General features: G+C 52.5%; 1 protein-coding gene across 1 annotated transcript in view; it reads right to left on the bottom strand.

The window, feature by feature from the left end:
- The window catches only part of mettl25b (methyltransferase like 25B), a 33,925-nt gene that overhangs the window by 4,827 nt on the left and 3,862 nt on the right, over positions 1-25,236 (bottom strand). Inside the window, exons 2-8 of the mRNA XM_085978554.1 lie at positions 25,072-25,212; positions 23,860-23,975; positions 22,350-22,545; positions 13,872-13,934; positions 11,167-11,310; positions 9,368-9,942; positions 7,197-7,381 (exon numbers count right to left, since the gene is read on the bottom strand). Of these exons, the coding sequence (XP_085834680.1) occupies positions 7,197-7,381; positions 9,368-9,942; positions 11,167-11,310; positions 13,872-13,934; positions 22,350-22,545; positions 23,860-23,975; positions 25,072-25,182 (1,390 nt within the window). The 5' untranslated portion in view covers positions 25,183-25,212. The remainder of the gene's footprint in view (positions 1-7,196; positions 7,382-9,367; positions 9,943-11,166; positions 11,311-13,871; positions 13,935-22,349; positions 22,546-23,859; positions 23,976-25,071; positions 25,213-25,236) is intronic.

Raw genomic sequence — 25,236 nt, 5'->3', positions numbered from 1 at the left:
CTCCCACCCCTCTTCATCTCACCCCATCAACACCAGCCTCCTCCCACCCCTCTTCATCTCACCCCATCAACACCAGCCTCCTCCCGCCCCTCTTCATCTCACCCCATCAACACCAGCCTCCTCCCACCCCTCTTCATCTCACCCCATCAACACCAGCCTCCTCCCACCCCTCTTCATCTCACCCCATCAACACCAGCCTCCTCCCACCCTATCAGCTTATCCTTCTATTCCTTTCTCCCTCATGTGTTTATCCAGCTTCCCCTTAAATACATCGATACTATTTGCCTCAACCACTCCCTGTGGTAGCGAGTTCCACATTCTCACCACTCTCTGGGTAAAGAAGTTTCTCCCGAATTCCCCATTGGATTTATTAGTGACTCTCTTCTATTGACGGCCCCTAGTTCTGGTCTCCCCCACAAGTGGAAACATCTTCTCTATGTCTACCCTATCGAAACCCCTTTCATAATTTTAAAGACCTCGATCAGGTCACCCCTCAGTCTTCTCTTTTCTAGAGAAAAGAGCCCCAGCCTGTTCAGTCTTTGCTGATAGTTATAAACCTCTCTCAGTCCTGGTCTCAACCTCGCGAATCATCTTTGCACAGATGCGTTTCCCACATTACAACAGTGACCACACTCCAAAAGTACTTCATTGGCTGTGAAGCGCTTTGGGACGTCCGGTGGTCATGAAAGGCGCTGGAGAAATGCGAGTCTTTCGTTCTTTCTTTTCGTTGCACCTTCTCCAGTCCCTCTATATCCTGTTTCTAATATGGAGACCAGAACTGTGCACAGTGCTCCAAGTGTGGTCTAACCCAGGTATATGGAGACCAGAACTGTGCACAGTGCTCCAAGTGTGGTCTAACCAAGGTATATGGAGACCAGAACTGTGCACAGTGCTCCAAGTGTGGTCTAACCAAGGTACATGGAGACCAGAACTGTGCACAGTGCTCCAAGTGTGGTCTAACCAAGGTATATGGGGACCAGAACTGTGCACAGTGCTCCAAGTGTGGTCTAACCCAGGTATATGGAGACCAGAACTGTGCACAGTGCTCCAAGTGTGGTCTAACCAAGGTATATGGAGACCAGAACTGTGCACAGTGCTCCAAGTGTGGTCTAACCAAGGTATATGGAGACCAGAACTGTGCACAGTGCTCCAAGTGTGGTCTAACCAAGGTATATGGAGACCAGAACTGTGCACAGTGCTCCAAGTGTGGTCTAACCAAGGTATATGGGGACCAGAACTGTGCACAGTGCTCCAAGTGTGGTCTAACCAAGGTATATGGGGACCAGAACTGTGCACGGTGCTCCAAGTGTGGTCTAACCAAGGTATACGGAGACCAGAAGTGTGCACAGTGCTCCAAGTGTGGTCTAACCAAGGTATATGGAGACCAGAACTGTGCACAGTGCTCCAAGTGTGGTCTAACCAAGGTATATGGGGACCAGAACTGTGCACAGTGCTCCAAGTGTGGTCTAACCAAGGTATATGGAGACCAGAACTGTGCACAGTGCTCCAAGTGTGGTCTAACCAAGGTATATGGAGACCAGAACTGTGCACAGTGCTCCAAGTGTGGTCTAACCAAGGTATATGGAGACCAGAACTGTGCACAGTGCTCCAAGTGTGGTCTAACCAAGGTATATGGAGACCGGAACTGTGCACAGAGCTCCAAGTGTGGTCTAACCAAGGTACATAGGGACCAGAACTGTGCACAGTGCTCCAAGTGTGGTCTAACCAAGGTATATGGAGACCAGAACTGTGCACAGTGCTCCAAGTGTGGTCTAACCAAGGTATATGGAGACCAGAACTGTGCACAGTGCTCCAAGTGCGGTCTAACCAAGGTATATGGAGACCAGAACTGTGCACAGTGCTCCAAGTGTGGTCTAACCAAGGTATATGGAGACCAGAACTGTGCACAGTGCTCCAAGTGTGGTCTAACCAAGGTATATGGAGACCAGAACTGTGCACAGTGCTCCAAGTGTGGTCTAACCAAGGTAGATGGAGACCAGAACTGTGCACAGTGCTCCAAGTGTGGTCTAACCAAGGTTCATGGGGACCAGAACTGTGCACAGTGCTCCAAGTGTGGTCTAACCAAGGTATATGGAGACCAGAACTGTGCACAGTGCTCCAAGTGTGGTCTAACCAAGGTATATGGAGACCAGAACTGTGCACAGTGCTCCAAGTGTGGTCTAACCAAGGTATATGGAGACCAGAACTGTGCACAGTGCTCCAAGTGTGGTCTAACCAAGGTATATGGAGACCAGAACTGTGCACAGTGCTCCAAGTGTGGTCTAACCAAGGTATATGGAGACCAGAACTGTGCACAGTGCTCCAAGTGCGGTCTAACCAAGGTATATGGAGACCAGAACAGTGCACAGTGCTCCAAGTGCGGTCTAACCAAGGTATATGGAGACCAGAACTGTGCACAGTGCTCCAAGTGTGGTCTAACCAAGGTATATGGAGACCAGAACTGTGCACAGTGCTCCAAGTGTGGTCTAACCAAGGTATATGGAGACCAGAACTGTGCGCAGTGCTCCAAGTGTGGTCTAACCAAGGTATATGGAGACCAGAACTGTGCGCAGTGCTCCAAGTGTGGTCTAACCAAGGTATATGGAGACCAGAACTGTGCACAGTGCTCCAAGTGTGGTCTAACCAAGGTATATGGAGACCAGAACTGTGCACAGTGCTCCAAGTGTGGTCTAACCAAGGTACATGGAGACCAGAACTGTGCACAGTGCTCCAAGTGTGGTCTAACCAAGGTACATGGGGACCAGAACTGTGCACAGTGCTCCAAGTGTGGTCTAACCAAGGTACATGGGGAGCAGAACTGTGCACAGTGCTCCAAGTGTGGTCTAACCCAGGTATATGGAGACCAGAACTGTGCACAGTGCTCCAAGTGCGGTCTAACCAAGGTATATGGAGACCAGAACTGTGCACAATGCTCCAAGTGTGGTCTAACCAAGGTATATGGAGACCAGAACTGTGCACAGTGCTCCAAGTGCGGTCTAACCAAGGTATATGGAGACCAGAACTGTGCACAGTGCTCCAAGTGTGGTCTAACCAAGGTATATGGAGACCAGAACTGTGCACAGTGCTCCAAGTGTGGTCTAACCAAGGTACATGGAGACCAGAACTGTGCACAGTGCTCCAAGTGTGGTCTAACCAAGGTATATGGAGACTAGAACTGTGCACAGTGCTCCAAGTGCGGTCTAACCGAGGTATATGGAGACCAGAACTGTGCACAGTGCTCCAAGTGTGGTCTAACCAAGGTACATGGGGACCAGAACTGTGCACAGTGCTCCAAGTGTGGTCTAACCAAGGTACATGGAGACCAGAACAGTGCACAGTGCTCCAAGTGTGGTCTAACCAAGGTACATGGGGACCAGAACTGTGCACAGTGCTCCAAGTGTGGTCTAACCAAGGTATATGGAGACCAGAACTGTGCGCAGTGCTCCAAGTGTGGTCTAACCAAGGTACATGGGGACCAGAACTGTGCACAGTGCTCCAAGTGTGGTCTAACCAAGGTATATGGAGACCAGAACTGTGCACAGTGCTCCAAGTGTGGTCTAACCAAGGTACATGGGGACCAGAACTGTGCGCAGTGCTCCAGGTGCGGTCTAACCAAGGTCTATGGAGACCAGAACTGTGCACACTGCTCCTAGTGTGGTCTAACCGAAGTATATGGAGACCAGGACTGTGCACAGTGCTCCAAGTGTGGTCCAACCAAGGTTCGATACAAGTTTAACACAACTTCACTACTTTTCAATTCTATCTGTAGGAAAGGCTGATATTTAAAGATATTTAGTAGACGGGAATCATATACAGGAAACTCTTTTTTATCCGGCACTGACGGGACCGGCGTGGTGCCGGTTGATCAAAAAGTCTGGATTACAGAGAGGTATACTTACCCAGGTACGAGAGCTCCGTACACGGCCACAGATCCAGGTGTCCCTGTTGCATAGCAACAGGTGCAGGAACCCCGGTTACATGGCCACAGATCCAGGAGTCCCTGTTGCACGGCCACAGGTGCAGGAACCCCGGTTACACGGCCACAGATCCAGGAACCCCGGTTACACGGCAACAGGTGCAGGAACCCCGGTTACACGGCAACAGGTGCAGGAACCCCGGTTACACGGCCACAGATCCAGGAACCCCGGTTACACGGCCACAGGTGCAGGAACCCCGGTTACATGGCCACAGATCCAGGAGTCCCTGTTGCACGGCCACAGATCCAGGAACCCCGGTTACACAGCCACAGATCCAGGAGTCCCTGTTGCACGGCCACAGATCCAGGAACCCCGGTTACACGGCCACAGATCCAGGAGTCCCTGTTGCACGGCCACAGATCCAAGAACCCCGGTTACACGGCCGCTAATATAAAGTAAAACTTACCTGAACCTACTCCTGAATTTTGCCGGTTGAGAGAGATTTCTGGTTATTTAGGTGCCGGTTAGAAGAGAATTTCCAGTATGTATAACTTCAAGTGTAGCCATTGACCAAATAATATTACCCATAATTACTCCTGAGTAACTAAAAAGCTAAGACTTGTTCAGGATGCAGCTGCGAGGACAGTCAAAAGCAGTTTTGACTAAGCTTTGCTAACAAACAGCCACAGGCGGCGAGTGAGGGTTAAATTGCTAAACAACATACAGGAAACTTTCGATTTACCGGCACCTAAATAACCGGAAATCTCGGTTAACCGGCAAAATTCAGGAGTCGGTTCAGGTAACTTTTATTACTTTTTTTTTTACTCCATTTGTTGCTGTGCAAGGGTGTGGCTGCAGCTGTTGCTAAGCTACAGAGACGCTTGCAACTTGTGGCCATTGTTCTGGAGCTGTTGCTAAGCAACAGGGTTTGTTGCTTTATACGGAGCTCTCAGCTCTCCGTATCTTTTACTATAGCGTTCGGTTATCCGGAATGTTTGATGAACCGGCACCACGTCGGTGCCGGATAAAAAAAAGTTTCCTGTATTATGATGCTAAGCAGAAATTAGAGTTCGCTTAACAAAACTAATTGCAACAATATTTAAAGGATAATTAGTATAAGGACATAAAACGAGAGAGATCATGGAAGTTAAGGTATTTATCTGGTAGATTAAAGTGAGATAGTCTGGATACCTCAAGACTAGTGAAACAGCGCTGATCTGGGCTCTTGGTATAAAGGCCTTGTACCAGGGAGGCTATGAAATGAAAGAGATAGGGTAAATTCCAATGGGGTGAAAAGCTATAAACAAGATAACACGACAGCGGGCCAGAGTTGGTGGAAACATACTGGAGAAGGAGTGGCCAGGTTACCAGCCATAACCTGAGTGACAACGGTATTCTGACCACCAGAACCAATTAAAAGGAGGCCATTTTCACAGAATCACAGAAACCCACAATGCAGATAGAGGCCATTTCGGCCCATCGAGCCTGCACCGACACATATCCCACCCTATCCCCGTAACCCCACGTATTTAATCCCCCTAACACTAAGGGTCAATTTATCATAGCCAATCAACCTAACCTGCACATCTTTGGACTGTGGGAGGAAACTGGAGCACCCGGAGGAAACCCACGCAAACACGGGGAGAATGTGCAAACTCCACACAGACAGTCACCCGAGGCCGGATTCGAACCCGGGTCCCTGGCGCTGTGAGGCAACAGTGCTAACCACTATGCCACCGTGCTGCATTTTGTTATAAAGACCGTATATGGACACTGGCCGAACCAACTGTTGATAAGGAAAGGGTTCAAACCTCGATACTCAAAGAATAACTTCACACGAGAGACTTGCCGCAAAGAAAAGGAACAGACTTACGGCGCCGTTGCCCGTGTCCGAAAGGCTCCCGAGACCAAGGCTGCGAGCTGTTTGTTTTGACTATCGCTTAATGTTAAGTATTGATTACGCTGTAAGCTTAATAAATCTGATCAATTGCTCAAACATACTGGCTGCTGCCTATTGGTGTCTTGTCCAAGAACTCCGAGAGGTCACTTGATTGACTCACATATCCCTCTAGACATGAACCCCAGTGCTTGGTTTGCTTTTTTATGGCCTTGTTAACCTGTGTCGCTGCTTTTAGTAAGCTGTGTACTAAATCCCTTTTGCTCCTCTACTCCAGCTCAACACCTATTCTCCAAGGAGTTTGTAGCCTCTTTATCCTTCCTACCTTGGACATTCGGTCCTAGGACCCCAGCTATTCACAATATATATTAATGATCTAGACAAGGGAACTAGATGTAATATCTCCAAATTTGCAGACGACACAAAGCTGGGTGGGCGTGTGTGCTGTGAGGAGGATGCCGAGAAACTCCAGTATGATTTGGACAGGTTGGGTGATTGGGCAGAAGCATAGCAGATGCAATATAACGTGGATAAATGCGAGGTTATCCACTTTGGTGGCAAAAACAGGAAGGCAGATTATTATCTGAATGGCAATAGATTGGGAAAAGGGGAGGTGCAACGAGACCTGGGTGTCCTTGTGCACCAGTCGCTGAAGGTAAGCATGCAGGTGCAGCAGGCGGTTAAAAAGGCAAATGGTATGTTGGCCTTCGTAGCGAGAGGGTTTGAGTACAGGAACAAGGACGTCTTGCTGCAGTTGTACAGGGCCTTGGTGAGACCACACCTTGAGTATTGTGTGCAGTTTTGGTCGCCTTATCTGAGGAAGGATGTTCTTGCCATGGAAGGAGTTCAGCGAAGATTCACCAGGTTGATACCTGGGATGGCAGGAATGACGTATGAGGAGAGATTGGGTCGATTGGGCTTATACTCGCTGGAGTTTAGAAGAATGAGAGGGGATCTCATTGAAACTTATAAAATTCTAACAGGACTATACAGACTAGATGCAGGAAGGATGTTCCCGATGGTCGGGGAGTCCAGAACCAGGGGTCACAGTCTAAGGATAAGGGGTAGGCCATTTAGGACAGAAATGAGGAGGAATTTCTTCACCCAGAGAGTGGTGAACCTGTGGAATTCTCTACCACAGAAGGCAGTAGAGGCCAATTCATTAAATATATTCAAGAAGGAGTTGGATATATTTCTTAAGGCTAAAGGGATCAAGGGATATGGGGAGAAAGCAGGGACAGGGTACTGAATTTGGATGATCAGCCATGATCTCATTGAATGGCGGAGCAGGCTCGAGGGGCCGAATGGCCTGCTCCTATCTTCTATGTTTCTATGTTACCGGTTCCTGGTCCCCGGTTCCCCTCTTCCCTTTTTCGCGTTACCTTGTTCTTGCAGGTAGATGGCTCGGTCCAGGAGGATGAGGGTCTCGATCACCGGGGCCAGCAACAGGCTGAGGCAGAAGTAGGCCACGACCTTGCCCTCCTGCCCCAGCATCGACTGCGCCAGGGTGGCGTCCCAGCGGGCTCCGGCATCCAGGCCCAGCTTCTGCAGCCCGGCGCGGGCGTAGCTGTGGAAACAAAATCAGGGAGCGGGAGGGGGGGGGGGGGGGGGAAAGACGTTAACGTAGGGAATGGGCCAACGTTGCCTCTGATTACTTGTGGGGGGGGGGGGGGGGGGGGCGGCGCGGCCTGTTGAAAATTCCGCGCCTGCGCGATTTTTTCCCCATTGTGAAGCCGTGCAGAGTAATGGGGACATTGGAATGGACCCTCCAGGTCTCTCCCTTCCTCTCCTGAGGGCGCCTAAGGACAGAGGGTCAGAGGGACCTTGGTGTGCATGCACATGGATCCCTGAAGGCAGCAGGACAGGTAGATAAGGTGGTTAAAAAGGCATATGGGATACTTATATTCTATGCCTCGGCTAATGAAGGCAAGAGCAGGGAGGTTATGATGGAGCTGTACAAAACGCTAGTTAGGCCACAGCTGGAATACTGTGTGCAGTTCTGGTCGCCACACTATAGGAAGGATGTGATTGCATTGGAGAGGGTGCAGAGGAGATTCACCAGGATGTTACCTGGGCTGGAGCGCTTCAGCTATGAAGAGAGACTGGACAGGCTGGGGTTGTTCTCCTTGGAGCAGAGAAGGCTGAGGGGGGAACCTGATTGAGGTGTACAAAATTATGAGGGGCATAGATAGGGTAGATAGAAAGGAACTTTTCCCCTTAGTGGAGGGGTCAATAACCAGGGGGCATAGTTTCAAGGTAAGGGGCGGGAGGTTTAGAGGAGATTTGAGGGAAAACTTTTTCACCAGAGGGTGGTTGGAATCTGGAACTCACTGCCTGAAAGGGTGGTAGAGGCAGGAACCCTCACAACATTCAAGAAGCATTTAGATGAGCACTTGAAACGCCATAGCTTACAAGGCTACGGACCAAGTGCTGGAAAATGGGATTAGAATAGACAGGGCTTGATGGCCGGCACGGACACGATGGGCCGAAGGGCTTCTTGAGTGTTGTTGGAGCTGCACTCATCCAGGCAAGTGGAGCGTATTCCATCACACTCCTGACTTGTGCCTTGTAGATGGTGGAAAGGCTTTGGGGAGTCGGGAGGTGAGACACTCGCCGCAGAATACCCAGCCTCTGGCCTGCTCTTATTGCCACAGTATTTATGTGGCTGGTCCAGTAGAGTTTCTGGTCAATGGTGACCCCCCAGGATGTTGATGGTGGGGGATTCGGCGATGGTAATGCCGTTGAATGGCAAGGGGCGGTGGTTAGACTCTTGCTTGTTGCTAAAAGTTCTTAATTCGATGTGTTTATAATTCCTGGTCCTTCAATCTGTACTGAGGTGAAGGTTAGTCCTGAACACCTAACAGAACGTGGGACCGTCTGACATGAATCAGTCATTCATGAAAGAAAGACTTATGAAATAATACTGAGGGGCCTGCGGGTGGCGCTGTCCAGGGAGAGTATAAATACTCGGGCACGGGCCCAGCTTGCGCAGGACATTCTTTAACAGGAACTAGTGAAGGACACAACTAGACCTCCATGTTGTAAAACAGTTGATTAAAGCTTTGTTTAACGCTTAGACCAAGTGCCTAGTAGTTTTCTGACATCACCGTCCTTGTTTCGTACCGTGCGCAAGTCCCGTTTACTGTTGCTCGCTGACCTACAATGGCTCCTGGTCCGGCAACGCCTCGATTTTAAAATTCTCATCCTTGTTTTCAAATCCCCTCAATGGCCTCGCCCCTCACTATCTCTGTAACCACCTCCAACCCCCCCGAGATCTCTGCACTCCTCAAATTCTGGCGTCTCGCGCATCCCCCCGATTTGAATCGCTCCACCATTGGCGGCCGTGCCTTCAGCCGCCTGGGCCTCGAGCTCTGGGATTCCCTCCCTAAACCTCTCCGCCTCTCTCTTTCGCCTTTAACACCCTCCTTAAAAGTGACCTCTTTCACCAACCTGTCCTAAAATCTCCCGAAGTGGCAATTCTTTGCTAGCGCTCCTGCGAAGTGCCTTGGGGACGTTTTACCGCGTTATGGGCACGAAGAACAGGGTTCCTTACTCTTCAAACGGCAGCAGGTGGGCCTTCTTGCTCGTCTGCACTCCCGGCCGCCGGAGCGTGGGGTTGAGCCGCCGGATGATGGTCTCCAGCACGGCTCGGTAGCAGTGGACACGCAGGGCGGCGCCCTCGCCCTTCAGCCACCCGGCGTAGTCCTCGATGGCGTGGCAGGCCGTTTCGCGCAGCTTGTAGGGCAGCCCGTGGCCGGGCAGTCCCCGGACCCAGGCGCTCATGGGGTACCCGCGCCCGCTCTCGGGGGGACCTTCTGGGTCGCTGGCGGTGGTGGCCTTCATGTAGCAGCAGGAGACGGCGGTGATGCCCCGGGCGCTGGGGCAACGGGCGAAGTGGCGCAGGGCGGCGGGGCCCAGGTCTCCGCAGGCGTGGAGGCCCGTCAGCACGAAGGGCTCGCCCGGGCCCCAGCCGCCCCTCTCCCCGCCGCCCCGCTCGGGGCTGCCCTCCGACTCCAGCAGCCGGACGAAGTCCTCCCACGGCGCACTGGGGTCGACCCGTCCCACCAGGTGTCTGGGGAGCCGGATCCGGGCGGGCTCGATGCTGGGTGCCTCCTGGCCATCGTCTGTCTGCACACAAAACAAGACAGTCAAATTTCTACTGTGATACACACACCATCCCCCCCCCCCCCCCGCCCCAAACAGACACTGCCTTCAGCTGGGATACAGTTTCACGGGCACCATGCCAGCTCAAGAGATGTATACCATGTTACTGGTGTTGCTAGGGGATGTACACCATGTTACTGGTAAATAGCGAGGAGGGAAGCCTCAGGCTACAGGACGATATAGACGGGTTGGTTAGACAGGCAGAACAGTGGCAAATGGAATTTAACCCTGAAAAGTGTGAGGTGATGCATTTTGGGAGGACTAACAAAACAAGGGAATACACAAAGAATGGTTGGACCCTAGGAAAGACAGAGGATCAGAGGGACCTTGTACATAGATCCCTGAAGGCAGCAGAACAGGTAGATAAGGTGTTTAAAAAGGCATATGGGATACTTGCCTTCATTAGCCGAGACATAGAATATAAGAGCAGGGAGGTTATGATGGAGCTGTACAAAACGTTAGTTAGGCCACAGCTGGAATACTGTGTGCAGTTCTGGTCGCCACACTATAGGAAGGATGTGATTGCATTGGAGAGGGTGCAGAGGAGATTCACCAGGATGTTACCTGGGCTGGAGCGCTTCAGCTATGAAGAGAGACTGGACAGGCTGGGGTTGTTTTCCTTAGAGCAGAGAAGGCTGAGGGGGGACCTGATTGAGGTGTACAAAATTATGAGGGGCAGCGATAGGGTAGATAGAAAGGAACTTTTCCCCTTAGTAGAGGGGTCAATAATCAGGGGGGCATAGTTTCAAGGTAAGGGGCAGGAGGTTTAGAGGGGATTTGAGGAAAAACTTTTTCACCCAGAGGGTGGTTGGAATCTGGAACTCACTGCCTGAAAGGGTGGTAGAGGCAGGAACCCTCACAACATTCAAGAAGCATTTAGATGAGCACTTGAAACACCATAGCATACAAGGCTATGGACCAAGTGCTGGAAAATGGGATTAGAATAGACAGGGCTTGATGGCTGGCGCGGACACGATGGGCCGAAGGGCCTCTTTCTGTGCTGTAGGACTCTATGACGTTGTTAGATGCACAGTCTGTTGCCAGTAACGTTGGATATAAACCTGTTCTTTATCAGTGTTTGACGTCTCTGGTTGAGACTGACCGTGTTGATTGAATGCAGCGGAGTCCGTGCATGACCCCCCCGCTCACTGCCGCTCCTCGAGATCACAAACTCCGTCCTTTCCTTACCTTCGGATTCCTGGCCACTGCCTTCTGCAGGGCGAGCAGCAGCTGCCGGTCAAACAGCCGGGCCGTGGCGACCAGCTCCTTGCCCGCTTCCACCCCGGTGAGATGCAGCCCGTGCCCGAATGCCAGGTAGCGCGACAGGTGGCCCTGGAGGAGAAGAGGCGGGGGTGTCAGACTGAGTGCGGGGGGCTTCGATCGATCCAACTCCCTCCCTGCCTCTCCCGAAGGGTTCCGACGCTCGCTTGGGGGTACAGCCCTCTGGTAGCGTGCCCAACTCCAGTGTCGGCTTACCACAGTGATAATAAGAACATAAGAAGTAGGAGCAGGAGTAGGCCATACGGCCCCTCGGGCCTGCTCCGCCATTCAATAGGATCATGGCTGATCCGAACCTAGACTCACGTCCACTTCCCTGCCCGCTCCCCGTAACCCTTAATTCCCTTATCAGCTAGGAAACTGTCTATCTCCGTTTTAAATTTATTTAATGTCGCAGCTTCCACAGCTCTCTGAGGTAGCAAATTCCATAGATTTACTATCCTCTGAGTGAAGAAGTTTCTCCTCATCTCAGTTTTGAAAGGGAAGCCCCTTATTCTAAGATTATGCCCCCTAGTTCTCGTCTCACCCATCAGTGGAAACATCCTCACCGCATCCACCCGATCAAGCCCCCTCACAATCTTATATGTTTCGATAAGATCGCCTCTCATGCTTCTGACTTCCAATGAGTAGAGGCTCAACCTTTCCTCATAAGTCAACCCCCTCATCTCCGGAATCAGCCGAGTGAACCTTCTCTGAACCGCCTCGAGAGCAAGTATATCTTTTCTTAAATATGGAAACCAAAACTGTATGCAGTATTCCAGGTGTGGCCTCACCAGTACCCTGTATAACTGAAGCAAGACTTCCCTGCTTTTATACTCCATCCCCCTTGCAATAAAAGCCAATTGATTGATGGCTGACTATTCGAATGTGGAGGGCCTCACAGATGCGACCAATCCGACAATTGTCCCTTCCAGCAGGAGTCAGTGACTGCAAGTGGGAACCCAGCCTGATATTGCAGTAGAAAATTCTTAGAGGGCTCGACAGGGAAGGACGTACCGGCCTTGGAGAGGGTGCAGCGCAGATTCACAATACCTGGGGGCTAAAAATTATTCCTGGGATGGGAGGGATTGTCCTATGAGGAGAGATTGAGCAGACTGGGCCGATACTCGCTGGAGTTTAGAAGAATGAGAGGTGATCTCATTGAAACATCAGATTCTGAGGGGGATTGACAGGGTAGATGCTGAGAGGCTGTTTCCCCCTGGCTGGAGAGTCTAGAACCAGGGGTCACAGTCTCAGGATAAGGGGTCGGCCATTGAGGACTGAGATGAGGAGGAATTTCTTCACTCAGAGGGCGGTGAATCTTTGGAATTCTCTACCCCAGAGGGCTGTGGAGGCTCAGTCGTTGAGTCTATTCAAGGCCGAGATCGATAGATTTTTGGACTCTCGGGGAATCGAGGGATCGGGCGGGAAAGTGGAGTTGAGGTCGAAGATCAGCCATGATCGCATTGAATGGTGGAGCAGGCTCGAGGGGCCGAATGGCCGACTCCTGCTCCCAATTCTCATGTTCACCCTCCGTCACCCAGAAGCTGAGGCTCGACGGCCTGTCCTGCTGCGCCAGTGCCTGCCACTGCTGCACCATGACAGGTGTCATAGCAAAACTGAATGGGGAGTGTTGAGACATAGAAACATAGACGATAGGAGCAGGAGTCGGCCATTCGGCCCCTCGAGCCTGCTCCGCCATTTAATGAGATCATGGCTGATCATCCAAATTCAGTACCCTGTCCCTGCTTTCTCCCCATATCCCTTGATCCCTTTAGCCTTAAGAAATATATCCAACTCCTTCTTGAATATATTTAATGAATTGGCCTCCACTGCCTTCTGTGGTAGAGAATTCCACAGGTTCACCACTCTCTGGGTGAAGAAATTCCTCCTCATCTCAGTCCTAAATGGCCTACCCCTTATCCTTAGACTGTGACCCCCGGTTCGGGACAACAATTTCACAGTGATAATTGGTGACACTTAAAGCATGGCCAAAAATCATGGCGACACGGGGTCGGGGGGTCAGTAAACGAGTCCCTTACGCAGTATACACATAATAGACTAGAGGGGGGCAAAATTGGGTCGCCAACTTTGCCGGGTCGCTCCCCGTCCGCTGCTCCCCCCGCCCTCTTGGGGAGGGGGGGGGGGGCGCTGCGAGTGAAGATATGCGGCGCTACGTGCCGCGATACTGCAGGCCTTCCTCCCCTTCCGGGCCACCAGGGACTGGAGTGCCGGCAAAAGAGAGCAGCCGGCACCCCACGGGATGGGGTGGGGGGGCTTCACAGGAGGCCGGGGACAGCAACCAAAATGGCCGCCTGGCACCCCCCGCCCCTTTAATTTGCTCCGCCCCGGCTGCAGGTAGGCCCCCCTGACCCTGTCGGACACAGCGTCCGGCGGTAAGTCAGGGGGCGCTACCGAAGATCGCGGCCGGCGTTAGCGGCGCCGCGCCCGGGCGCTAGTGGCTTGAGGGCGCTAATGGGGGCTGCAAATCAACTGAATTTCCCCCACCCCCAGTTGTAGAAAGTGGTACATGGAGCAGCAATGTCCGCTCTCCTCTTCCCTTCTACCGATAGTATTTTAGGAAGTGTGAATACAATCCCGCAGCGTCCAACTTCCGTCTGTGTGGACTACTGTACCTGCCCAGATCCAACATCAACCACACGCTCACACCCGGTGACATCGCATAGCTTCTTAACGAGCTGTCGGAGAGGGGAAAAAAAGAGACATTAAAACAACTTTCTGTGTGGCAGGCTGCAGTTTATCTCTCTCCGTCGACTGAACATCTACCAGTTTCGCCTGCAACCGCGTGTACAACTGTTAACGTACTTGTGGTAAACCACTGTCATACCTGTCTGTGTCTGTATGTGTATTCCACTAGGTACAGGTCTGGACATGCCTCGGCTGACTCCTCCCACTATTCCAGGTATATAAGTGACTACCTCCCAGTCCCTTAGTATTCTGGACGGCTCGACCACTCGAGACAAGACCTTCATTCTTTAGTTAATAAAAGCCTGGTTGTTACTCGCTTAACCTCAGTCTTTTGAGTAATTGATGGCGCATCAATTTTATTAACTAAATTTTTTATAATGGAGAAGATCCTCACACCAGCATGCCTGGACCTGGACAGTCGGGAAGCGGACGCTTCCACCAAGTTTGCTCACTGGCTCATGTGCTTCGAGACATTCCTGACTGCCTCCACTGCGGTCGAAACGGATGCGGACAAACTGTCTGTCCTGTTCTCCAAGGTGAACCACCGAGTGTACTCAGTCATCCGGGATGCGACCTCGTACACAGCCGCCCTCCAGCTCCTCAAGACCCAGTACACGCGCCCTGTGAACGAAGTTTACGCCAGGCACCTTCTGGGGAGTCGCAAGCAACAACCTGGGGAATCGACTGAGGAATATCTCCAAGCACTGTCCGTGCTTGGCCGGGCCTGTGGGTGTAAGGTGGTAACGCCCACTAAGTACACGGAGGAACTGATCCGGGATGCCTTCGTAGCGGGCCACAGGTCCAACTACACCCGACAGCGACTGCTGGAGCAGAGTGACCTCACCCTCGACAAAGCCTCCGAAATCGCACTAACGCTGGACGCAGCCTACCGGGGCATGGATGCCTACTCCTCTGCACCGTGGACGCCGCGGGGAACGACAACCTGGGACACGGTAGGACAGCCCCATAGCACCGTGCCACCCCAGCCACAGCCCAACAACGGCCCAACTACCGCAGCAGTGTCCCAAAGCCAGACAGCAGTATCCCAAGGCCAGAAATGCTACTTCTGTGGCCAGGCCAAACACCCCAGAGCGCGCTGCCCGGCGAAGAATGCGACCTGCTCGGGCTGCGGGAAAAAGGGACACTACGCCAGCGTCTGCAAGGCCAAAGCCACCCCGAACGCCAGCAGCGCCGCGTGTGGGCCGTGCGAGCCGCCATCTTGGGCCTCCCCAGCCATGTGCGAACCACCGCAGCAGCAGCCATCTTGGACGACTCCAGCCACATGGGAATCATGGACGCCGCCATCTTGGACACCAGCCGGGACGCAGCAGACCGCCAACCCCCCCCCATCTGATACTCGCAGCGACACACCGACCCCTACGCTGGCCTCTGTGACGCTGGACCAAACGAGACCGCACCAACTAGCTCGGTCCAAAATGGACGTTAAGGTAAACGGCCATGCAATAAACTGCCTTTTTGACTCCGGGAGCACAGAGAGCTTCATCCACCCCGACACGGTGCGGCGTTGCTCTCTCCCAGTCCTGCCTGCGCACCAGCGGATTTCTATGGCCTCCGAGTCCCAGTCAGCGGACATTGGCGGCTACTGCGTGGTGACACTAGTAGTAGACGGGACTGTGTTCAATAATTTTAAACTCCTGGTCCTGCCCGACCTCTGCGCTGCCGTTCTACTGGGGTTGGATTTCCAGTGCCACCTCAAAAGCGTTACGATGGCGTACGGTGGCCCCCTCCCCCCACTCACAGTCCGCAGCCAGCAGCCTCCAAATTGCCCGCCGCGCACCAGATGCAACCTCTCCACACTCAGAGTCCCACCCCCCCCACTGTTTGCTAACCTCACCCCCGACTGTAAGCCCATCGCCACAAAGAGCAGGCGATACAGTGCCGGGGACAGGGTTTTCATCAAAACCGAAGTGGAACGGCTCCTGAAGGAGGGGATTATTGAGGGCAGCTCCAGCCCCTGGCGAGCCCAGGTTGTGGTCGTTAAGACCGGCGAGAAACAACGCCTGGTCATCGACTACAGCCAAACAATAAACCGCTACACCCTGCTGGACGCCTACCCACTCCCCCGCATAGCTGACATGGTCAACCAGATCGCGCAGTACCGCGTCTTTTCGACCATTGACCTGAAATCAGCGTACCACCAGCTCCCCATCCGCCCCGAAGACCGCCAGTATACTGCTTTTGAGGCAAACGGCCGCCTCTATCACTTCCTTAGGGTTCCCTTCGGCGTTACCAACGGGGTCTCCGTCTTCCAAAGGGAGATGGACCGGATGGTCGATCAAAACGAGCTGCAGGCCACTTTCCCTTACCTAGATAATGTGACCATCTGCGGCCATGACTTGCAGGACCATGACGCAAACCTCGAGAAATTCCTCCGCATCGCCCAACTCCTGAACCTGACATATAACAAGGAGAAGTGCATATTCCGCCTCGCCATCCTTGGCTGTGTTGTAGAACACGGGGTCATCGGTCCCGACCCGGACCGGATGCGTCCCCTTATGGAACTCCCACTGCCCCACTGCCTAAAAGCTCTGAAGAGGTGCCTAGGGTTTTTTTCCTACTACGCTCAGTGGGTCCCCTACTATGCAGACAAAGCCCGTCCACTGATCAAATCCACCTCTTTTCCCGTGACGGCAGAGGCCCGCTTAGCCTTCCACCATATCAAGGAAGACATTGCCAAAGCCACCATGCACGCAGTGGACGAATCCATCCCCTTCCAGGTGGAAAGCGATGCGTCCGACTTCGCTCTGGCCGCCACCCTTAATCAGGCGGGGAGACCTGTGGCATTCTTCTCACGAACCCTCCAGGGCCCGGAGACCAGACACTCCGCGGTCGAGAAGGAGGCCCAGGCTATCGTGGAGGCTGTGCGTCATTGGAGGCACTACCTGGCCGGAAAACGATTTACCCTGCTCACTGACCAGCGTTCAGTTGCTTTTATGTTCAACAACAAGCAGAGGGGCAAAATCAAAAATGACAAGATCTTGAGGTGGAGAATCGAACTTTCCACCTACAATTACGAGATCTTGTACCGGCCTGGGAAGCTCAATGAACCCCCAGATGCCCTATCGCGTGGCACCTGCGCCAGCGCGCAGATCGATAAGCTGAGGGCCCTCCACAATGACCTCTGCCACCCGGGGGTCACCAGGTTCTTCCACTTCATCAAGGCCCGCAACCTGCCTTACTCCATCGAGGAGGTCAGGACCATGACCAAGAACTGCCAAGTCTGCGCTGAGTGCAAACCGCACTTTTATAGACCAGACAGAGCCCACCTGATAAAAGCCACTTGCCCTTTCGAACGCCTGAGCGTCGATTTCAAAGGGCCTCTCCCCTCCTCCGACCGCAATGTGTACTTCCTCAACATCATTGACGAGTACTCCCGGTTCCCGTTCGCTATCCCCTGCCCGGACATGACCAGTGCCACGGTCATTAAATGTCTGAACAGCCTCTTCACCCTGTTCGGTTTCCCCAGCTATATCCATAGCGACCGGGGCTCATCGTTTATGAGCGACGAACTCCGCCAGTACCTGCTCGCTAGGGGTATAGCCACAAGCAGGACCACCAGTTACAACCCCCGGGGGAACGGACAGGTGGAAAGAGAGAATGCAACTGTTTGGAAGGCCGCCCTACTAGGGGCCTTCCGACCTCCCGCTGGCAGGAGGTGCTCCCCGATGCGCTCCACTCGATTCGGTCACTTCTCTGCACTGCCACCAATGCCACCCCTCACGAGAAAATGTTTGTCTTCCCAAGGAAGTCCACATCGGGGACATCGTTACCGCCATGGCTGACGTCCCCAGGGCCAGTACTACTGAGAAGACACGTGAGGGCCAATAAAACGGACCCCCTGGTCGAGAGGGTCGACCTCCTCCACGCCAATCTCCAGTACGCTTACATTGCGTACCCGGACGGGCGGGAGGACACAGTCTCGATACGAGACCTCGCACCCTCGGGGACCGCTGTAACCCACTACCCATTACCACCCCCCCCCACCACACCCTCGGGGACCGCTGTAACCCACTACCCATTACCCCCCCCCAACGACACCCTCGGGGACCGCTGTAACCCACTACCCATTACCACCCCCCCCCAACGACACCCTTGGGGACCGCTGTAACCCACTACCCATTACCACCCCCCCCACGACACCCTCGGAGACCGCTGTAACCCACTACCCATTACCACCCCCCCCACGACACCCTCGGGGACCGCTGTAACCCACCAGCCATTACCACCCCCCCCCCACGACACCCTCGGGGACCGCTGTAACCCACTACCCATTACCACCCCCCCCACGACACCCTCGGGGACCGCTGTAACCCACTACCCATTACCACCCCCCCCACGACACCCTCGGGGACCGCTGTAACCCACTACCCATTACCAACCCCCCCCACAACCCGATATCCAACCCCAGCAGCCGGCTCGCCTTGGACCGTCACCCACGAGGACTACACTCCAGGGCCCCAGCCTACACGGGACGCGACGCCGGAAGCTCCACCACCCCTGCCGTCGCCACGTCGATCACAGCGGCAGACAAGACCTCCGGAGAGACTCCAATACACGAACTTTTAAATACACTTCACCCCGCCGGACTCATTTTTAAACAAGGGGTGAATGTGGTAAACCACTGTTATACCTGTCTGTATGTGTATGTGTATTCCACTAGGTACAGGTCTGGACATGCCTCGGCCGACTCCTCCCACTATTCCAGGTATATAAGTGACTACCTCCCAGTCCCTTAGTATTCTGGACGGGTCGACCACTCGAGACAAGACCTTCATTCTTTAGTTAATAAAAGCCTGATTGTTACTCGCTTAACCTCAGTCTTTTGAGTCATTGATGGCGCATCAGTGCTCTGTATCTGCCAGCTAACCCAATAACGATACAAATCTTCCAACACACTGTACATCGCCCAGCTACATTCTAATCTGCTGCATCTCCCGACATTATCTTCAATCTGTGTCCTCTGGTTACCCACCCTGCTGCCATTGGAAACACTCTACCAAAACCCCTCATAATTTTGAACGCCTCGATTAAATCTCCCCTTAACCTTCTCTGCTCTAAGGAGAACGACCCCAGCTTCTCCAGTCTCTCCACGTAACAGAAGTCCCTCATCCCCTGGTACCACTCTGGTCAATCTCCTCTGCACCCTCTCCAAGGTCTTGACATCCTTCCTAAAGTGCGGTGCCCAGAATTAGACACACCACTGATCCTCTTTTTTTGAGTCTGAAGGTCGTGGGTTTGATGTCCCACTCCAGGGACTTGAGCCCCCTCTGCCTTCTCAGGTGGACGTGAAAGATCCCACAGCCACTATTGGAAGAAGAGCAGGGGGGAGTTCTCCCCAGTATTTATCCCTCAATCAACATCACTAAATAAAGATGATCTGGTCATTATCACATTGCTGTTTGTGGGAGCTTGCTGTGCGCAAATTGGCTGTCGCATTTCCTACATTACAACAGTGACTACACTTCAAAAAGTACTTCATTGGCTGTAAAGCGCTTTGGGAGTTCCTGAGGTGGTGAAAGGCGCTATATAAAGGCAAGTTCATTCTTTTATGTGACTCAAGTCTCAAACTTGAGTACAGGACTGGTTGGCAGACAGGAAGCAAAGAGTTGGAATAAACGGCTCTTTTTCCAAGTGGCAGGCAGTGACTAGTGGGGTACCGCAGGGATCGGTCCTTGGACCCCAGTTATTCACAATATATATTAATGATCTAGACGAGGGAACTAGATGTAATATCTCCAAGTTTGCAGATGACACAAAGCTGGGTGGGCGTGTGTGCTGTGAGGAGGATGCCGAGAAACTGCAGTATGATTTGGACAGGTTGGGTGATTGGGCAGATGCATGGCAGATGCAGTATAATGTGGACAAATGCGAGGTTATCCACTTTGGTGGCAAAAACAGGAAGGCAGATTATTATCTGAACGGCAATAGATTGGGAGAAGGGGAAGTGCAACGAGACCTGGGTGTCCTTGTGCACCAGTCGCTGAAGGTAAGCATGCAGGTGCAGCAGGCGGTTAAGAAGGCAAATGGTATGTTGGCCTTCGTAGCGAGAGGATTCGAGTACAGGAACAAGGATGTCTTGCTGCAGTTGTACAGGGCCTTGGTGAGACCACACCTTGAGTATTGTGTGCAGTTTTGGTCACCTTATCTGAGGAAGGATGTTCTTGCCATGGAGGGAGTGCAGCGAAGATTCACCAGACTGATACCTGGGATGGCAGGAATGACGTATGAGGAGAGATTGGGTCGATTGGGCTTATACTCACTGGAGTTTAGAAGAATGAGAGGGAATCTCATTGAAACTTATAAAATTCTGACAGGACTGGACAGACTAGATGCTGGAAGGATGTTCCCGATGGCGGGGGAGTCCAGAACCAGGGGTCACAGTCTAAGGATAAGGGGTAGACCATTTAGGACAGAGATGAGGAGGAATTTCTTCACCCAGAGAGTGGTGAACCTGTGGAATTCTCTAACACAGAAGGCAGTTGAGGCCAATTCATTAAATATATTCAAGAAGGAGTTAGATATATTTCTTAAGGCTAAAGGGTTATGGGGAGAAGGCAGGGACAGGGAACTGAATTTGGATGATCAGCCATGATCGCATTAAATGGCGGAACAGGCTCGAGGGGCCAAATGGCCTCCTCCTGCTCCTATCTTCTATGTTGCAAACCAACGTGGATGATTCTTGGTAGGCAAATGGCATGTTGGCCTTTATTGCAAGGGGGTTGGAGTATAAGAGAAAGGAGGTCTCGCTGCAATTGTACGGGGCCTTGGTGAGACCACACCTGGAGTACTGCGCACAGTTTTGGTCTCCTTATCTAAGGAAGGAGATACTTGCCATAGAGGGAGTTCACCAGACTGATATCCTGGGATGAGAGGGCTGTCCTATGAGGAGAGATTGTGTAGATTGGGCCGATACTCTCTGGAGTTTAGAAGAATGCGAGGTGATCTCATTGAAACATACAAGATTCTGAGGGGGATTGACAGGGTAGATGCTGAGAGGCTGTTTCCCCCTGGCTGGAGAGTCTAGAACCAGGGGTCACGGTCTCAGGATAAGGGGTCGGCCATTGAGGACTGAGATGAGGAGGAATTTCTTCACTCAGAGGGCGGTGAATCTTTGGAATTCTCTGCCCCAGAGGGCTGTGGATGCTCAGTCGTTGAGTATATTCAAGACAGAGATCGATAGATTTTTGGACTCTCGGAGAATCGAGGGATATGGGGATCGGGCGGGAAAGTGGAGTTGAGGTCGAAGATCAGCCGTGATCTTATTGAATGGCAGAGCGGGCTCGAGGGGCCGAATGGCCGACTCCTGCTCCTATTTCTCATGTTCTTATTGACCTCCCTCTGAAGTGGCCTAAAGACACACTCAGTCTGAATAAACTATAACTGGATAAATGCATTTTGGGAGGACTAACAAGGCAAGGGAATACACAATGAATGGTAGGACCCTAGGAAGGACAGAGGATCAGAGGGACCTTGGTGTGCATGTACATAGATCCCTGAAGGCAGCAGGACAGGTAGATAAGGTGGTTAAAAAGGCATATGGGATACTTGCCTTCATTAGCCGAGGCATAGAATATAAGAGCAGGGAGGTTATGATGGAGCTGTACAAAACGCTAGTTAGGCCACAGCTGGAATACTGTGTGCAGTTCTGGTCGCCACACTATAGGAAGGATGTGATTGCATTGGAGCGGGTGCAGAGGAGATTCACCAGGATGTTACCTGGGCTGGAACGCTTCAGCTATGAAGAGAGACTGGACAGGCTGGGGTTGTTTTCCTTAGAGCAGAGAAGGCTGAGAGGGGACCTGATTGAGGTGTATAAAATGATGATGGGCATAGATAGGGTAGATATAAAGGAACTTTTCCCCTTAGTAGAGGGGTCAATAACCAGGGGGCATAGTTTCACGGTAAGGGGCAGGAGGTTTAGAGGGGATTTGAGGAAAAACTTTTTCACCCAGAGGGTGGTTGGAATCTGGAACTCACTGCCTGAAAGGATGGTAGAGGCAGGAACCCTCACAACATTCAAGAAGCATTTAGATGAGCACTTGAAACGCCACAGCATATAAGGCTACGGACCAAGTGCTGGAAAATGGGATTAGAATAGACGGGGCTTGATGGCCGGCGCAGACACGATGGGCCGAATGGCCTCTTTCTGTGCTGTATGACTCTATGACTAACTAGGGATGGGCAATAAACGTCGGTCTTGCCATCTAAGCTCAGTCAACACACTGGATGTCTCCCAACTCCTTTTCATCGGCCGGTGCCACTGGTGATTTGCTCTGGCCCCTCCTGACATCCCGCCTCTCTTCCCGCGACACTGGCGCCACACTGGGCATCGCCCACACCCACGCCAACTGCTGCTCGACCGGCCGCGGGGGTCCCCTCCTTACCGCGCCCAGCCGCCGGATCTCGTGCTGCTTCTTCGGCTTGACGTGCTTGTGGAAGAGGTGGCTCAGCCTCGAGCTCTGGCTCCTGTTGGCCTGGAATTCCTCCGGCTCCGAGGCTCCCTGGGGCTGGCGGGAGAAGGCCAGCGCGTGAGCCGCCGCCTTGTACGCCAGCAGTGAGAGCGGCCACACTGACTGCCGGCTGGGAAGAGAAAACAGAGAGAGAGAGAGAGAGAGAGAGAGAGAGAACAGGTCAATGGATTTGTCTCGTTATTTTCCCACTCAGCCTCCCGATAGCGCGCCCGATTCAATGAGGTGTGACGTTTATATCCCTGCTCTGTTAAGGTGTGATGTTTATAACACTGCAAACGTATCTTCTACATCAATGAAACAGGTAAGAATATAGAGTGTATGCGGTGGGCTATTGACACCTACTGGAGTAGTCGCGCATGACGCATAAGCAGTGTGTTTATTGACACTACTGTGTCAGCCAATGTTGGAGGCAGGGCAAACAGTCTACAGTGTCTATTTAAAAAGTGTGTTACAGCAAACAGTCTACAGTGTCTATTTAAACAGTGCATTACAGCAAACAGTCTACAGTGTCTATTTAAACAGTGCGTTACAGCAAACAGTCTACAGTGTCTATTTAAACAGTGTGTTACAGCAAACAGTCTACAGTGTCTATTTAAACAGTGTGTTACAGCAAACAGTCTACAGTGTCTATTTAAACAGTGCATTACAGCAAACAGTCTACAAGAGCAGGTCAGAGACTGGGTATTCTGCAGCAAGTGTCTCACCTCCTGACTCCCCAAAGCCTTTCCACCATCTACAAGGAACAAGTCAGGAGTGTGATGGAATCCTCTCCACTTGCCTGGATGAGTGCAGCTCCGACAACACTCAAGAAGCTCGACAACATCCAGGACAAAGCAGCCCGCTTGATCAGCACCCCATCCACCACCTTAAACATTCACTCCCTCCACCACCGGCGTACCGTGGCTGCAGTGTGGACCATCTACAAGATGCACTGCAGCAACTCGCCAAGGCTTCTTCGGCAGCACCTCCCAAACCCACGACCTCTTCCACCTAGAAGGACAAGGGCAGCAGGCGCATGGGAACACCACCGCCTCCAAGTCACACACGCACCATCCCGACTTGGAAATATATCGGGCCGTTCCTTCATCGTTGCTGGGTCAAAATCCTGGAACTCCCTCCCTAACAGCACTGTGGGAGCACCTTCACCACACGGGACTGCAGCGGTTCAAGGCGGCGGCTCACCGCCACCTTCTCAAGGGGCAATTAGGAATGGGCAATCCGTGAACGAATTTTTAAAAAGCGCACTCCAGCAAACAGTCTACAGAATCTATTTAAAAACGAGTCTCTGCAAACTGCAGCAAACAGAACACTTGACTGAAGCGGTGTCAAACTTTTGTTCGATAACGCTCCTCGGGACGCTAAAGGCGCTGCATAAATGCACGTAGTTGTTGTCTTTGACACCGTGACGGAGACCATTCCTTACCCGACACAGGGTCCCTGTTCCAGCAACCACATTGACAACTGTGGGGCGGTCAAATCAGACAGTGTCGCCTGCCAGGAATGAGGCACCTTCTCCCAGAGGTTTTCACTGAAAAATTCCTAGGATTATCGGAGGAGGCGGGAGAGAACGATAGTTAGATGTAGGGCAGCAACATATAAGAGGGAAATCAAATGGAACATTATTTATATTAAACATTCTTGATCAATGCCCCAAGGTATGTTACACATAAACTCGAGCCTGTTCCGCCATTCAATCAGAATCACCGCTGATCTGTATCTTAACTCCATCTGCCCGCCTTGGTTCCGTATCCCTTAATCCCCATACCCAACAAAAATCTATCGCTCTCAGTTTTGAGATTTTCAATTGACCCCCAGCCTCGACAGCTTTTTGGGGGGAGCGAGTTCCAAATTTCCACCAGCCTTTGTGTAAATAAGTGCTCCGCATCACCCCTGAATCGAATCCACTTCCGATTAGAACGGGATAGAGGGAGATTGGAAAACCAGGCAGAATGCAGGGATCCAGAGACATGAAACACAGTGGAAAACTGGGACAGGGGGGCAGGGGGACACTGGGATACGGGGACAGTGGGATACGGGGACACTGGGATACGGGGACACTGGGGCAGGGGGGCAGGGGACACTGGGACACGGGGACAGGGGGACACGGGGACAGGGGTACACGGGGACAGGGGGACAGTGGGACACGGGGACAGTGGGACACGGGGACAGTGGGGACAGTGGGACACGAGGACAGCGTCATGTTCAAATCCCTCCATGGCCTCCTCGCCCCCTCCCTATCTCTGTAACCTCCTCCAGCCCTACAACCCTCCGAGATCTCTGCGCTCCTCCAATTCTGGCCTCTCTCTCATCCCCCGATTTCCATCGCTCCACCATTGGCGGCCATGCCTTCAGCTGCCTGGGCTCTAAGCTCTGGAATTCCCTCCCTAAACCTCTCCGCCTCTCTATTCTCCTTTAAGCTGCTCCTGAAAACCGACCTCTGTGTTCAAGTCTGCCCTAATATCGCTTTACGTGGCTCGGTGTCACAGTTTTGATAAAGAGCCTTGGGACATTAAAGGCGCTATATAAATGCAATTGTTGTTCTACACACGAAGTCACCGAGTGAAGCAGCAACAAGGAGCCCGACAAAGGAAACCGAGAGACGCTTAACCCCTGGCCACTCCCGATGTCGACTTACTATCACGTAAGAGTCCAGGATGTTGCTGTAGACAGACAGGAGTCGCACGATGTCCGCTGACCTCTGCTTCTGCTGCTCAAAGGGCAGCCGGTGAGTCTCGGGAAACGCCATTCCTGCTTCTAGTCAGCGCCAGAGGGAACGCTGGATCGAGGGGAGAAAAGGGGC

Source organism: Somniosus microcephalus, unplaced genomic scaffold (genome assembly GCF_052327205.1).
Source record: "Somniosus microcephalus isolate GS21.2 unplaced genomic scaffold, FLI_Smic_1.0 unresolved_chr7, whole genome shotgun sequence".
NCBI lineage: Eukaryota > Metazoa > Chordata > Chondrichthyes > Squaliformes > Somniosidae > Somniosus > Somniosus microcephalus.
The sequence above is the reverse complement of the archived record's forward strand: the minus strand, read 5'-3'. Positions and strand labels throughout refer to the sequence as shown.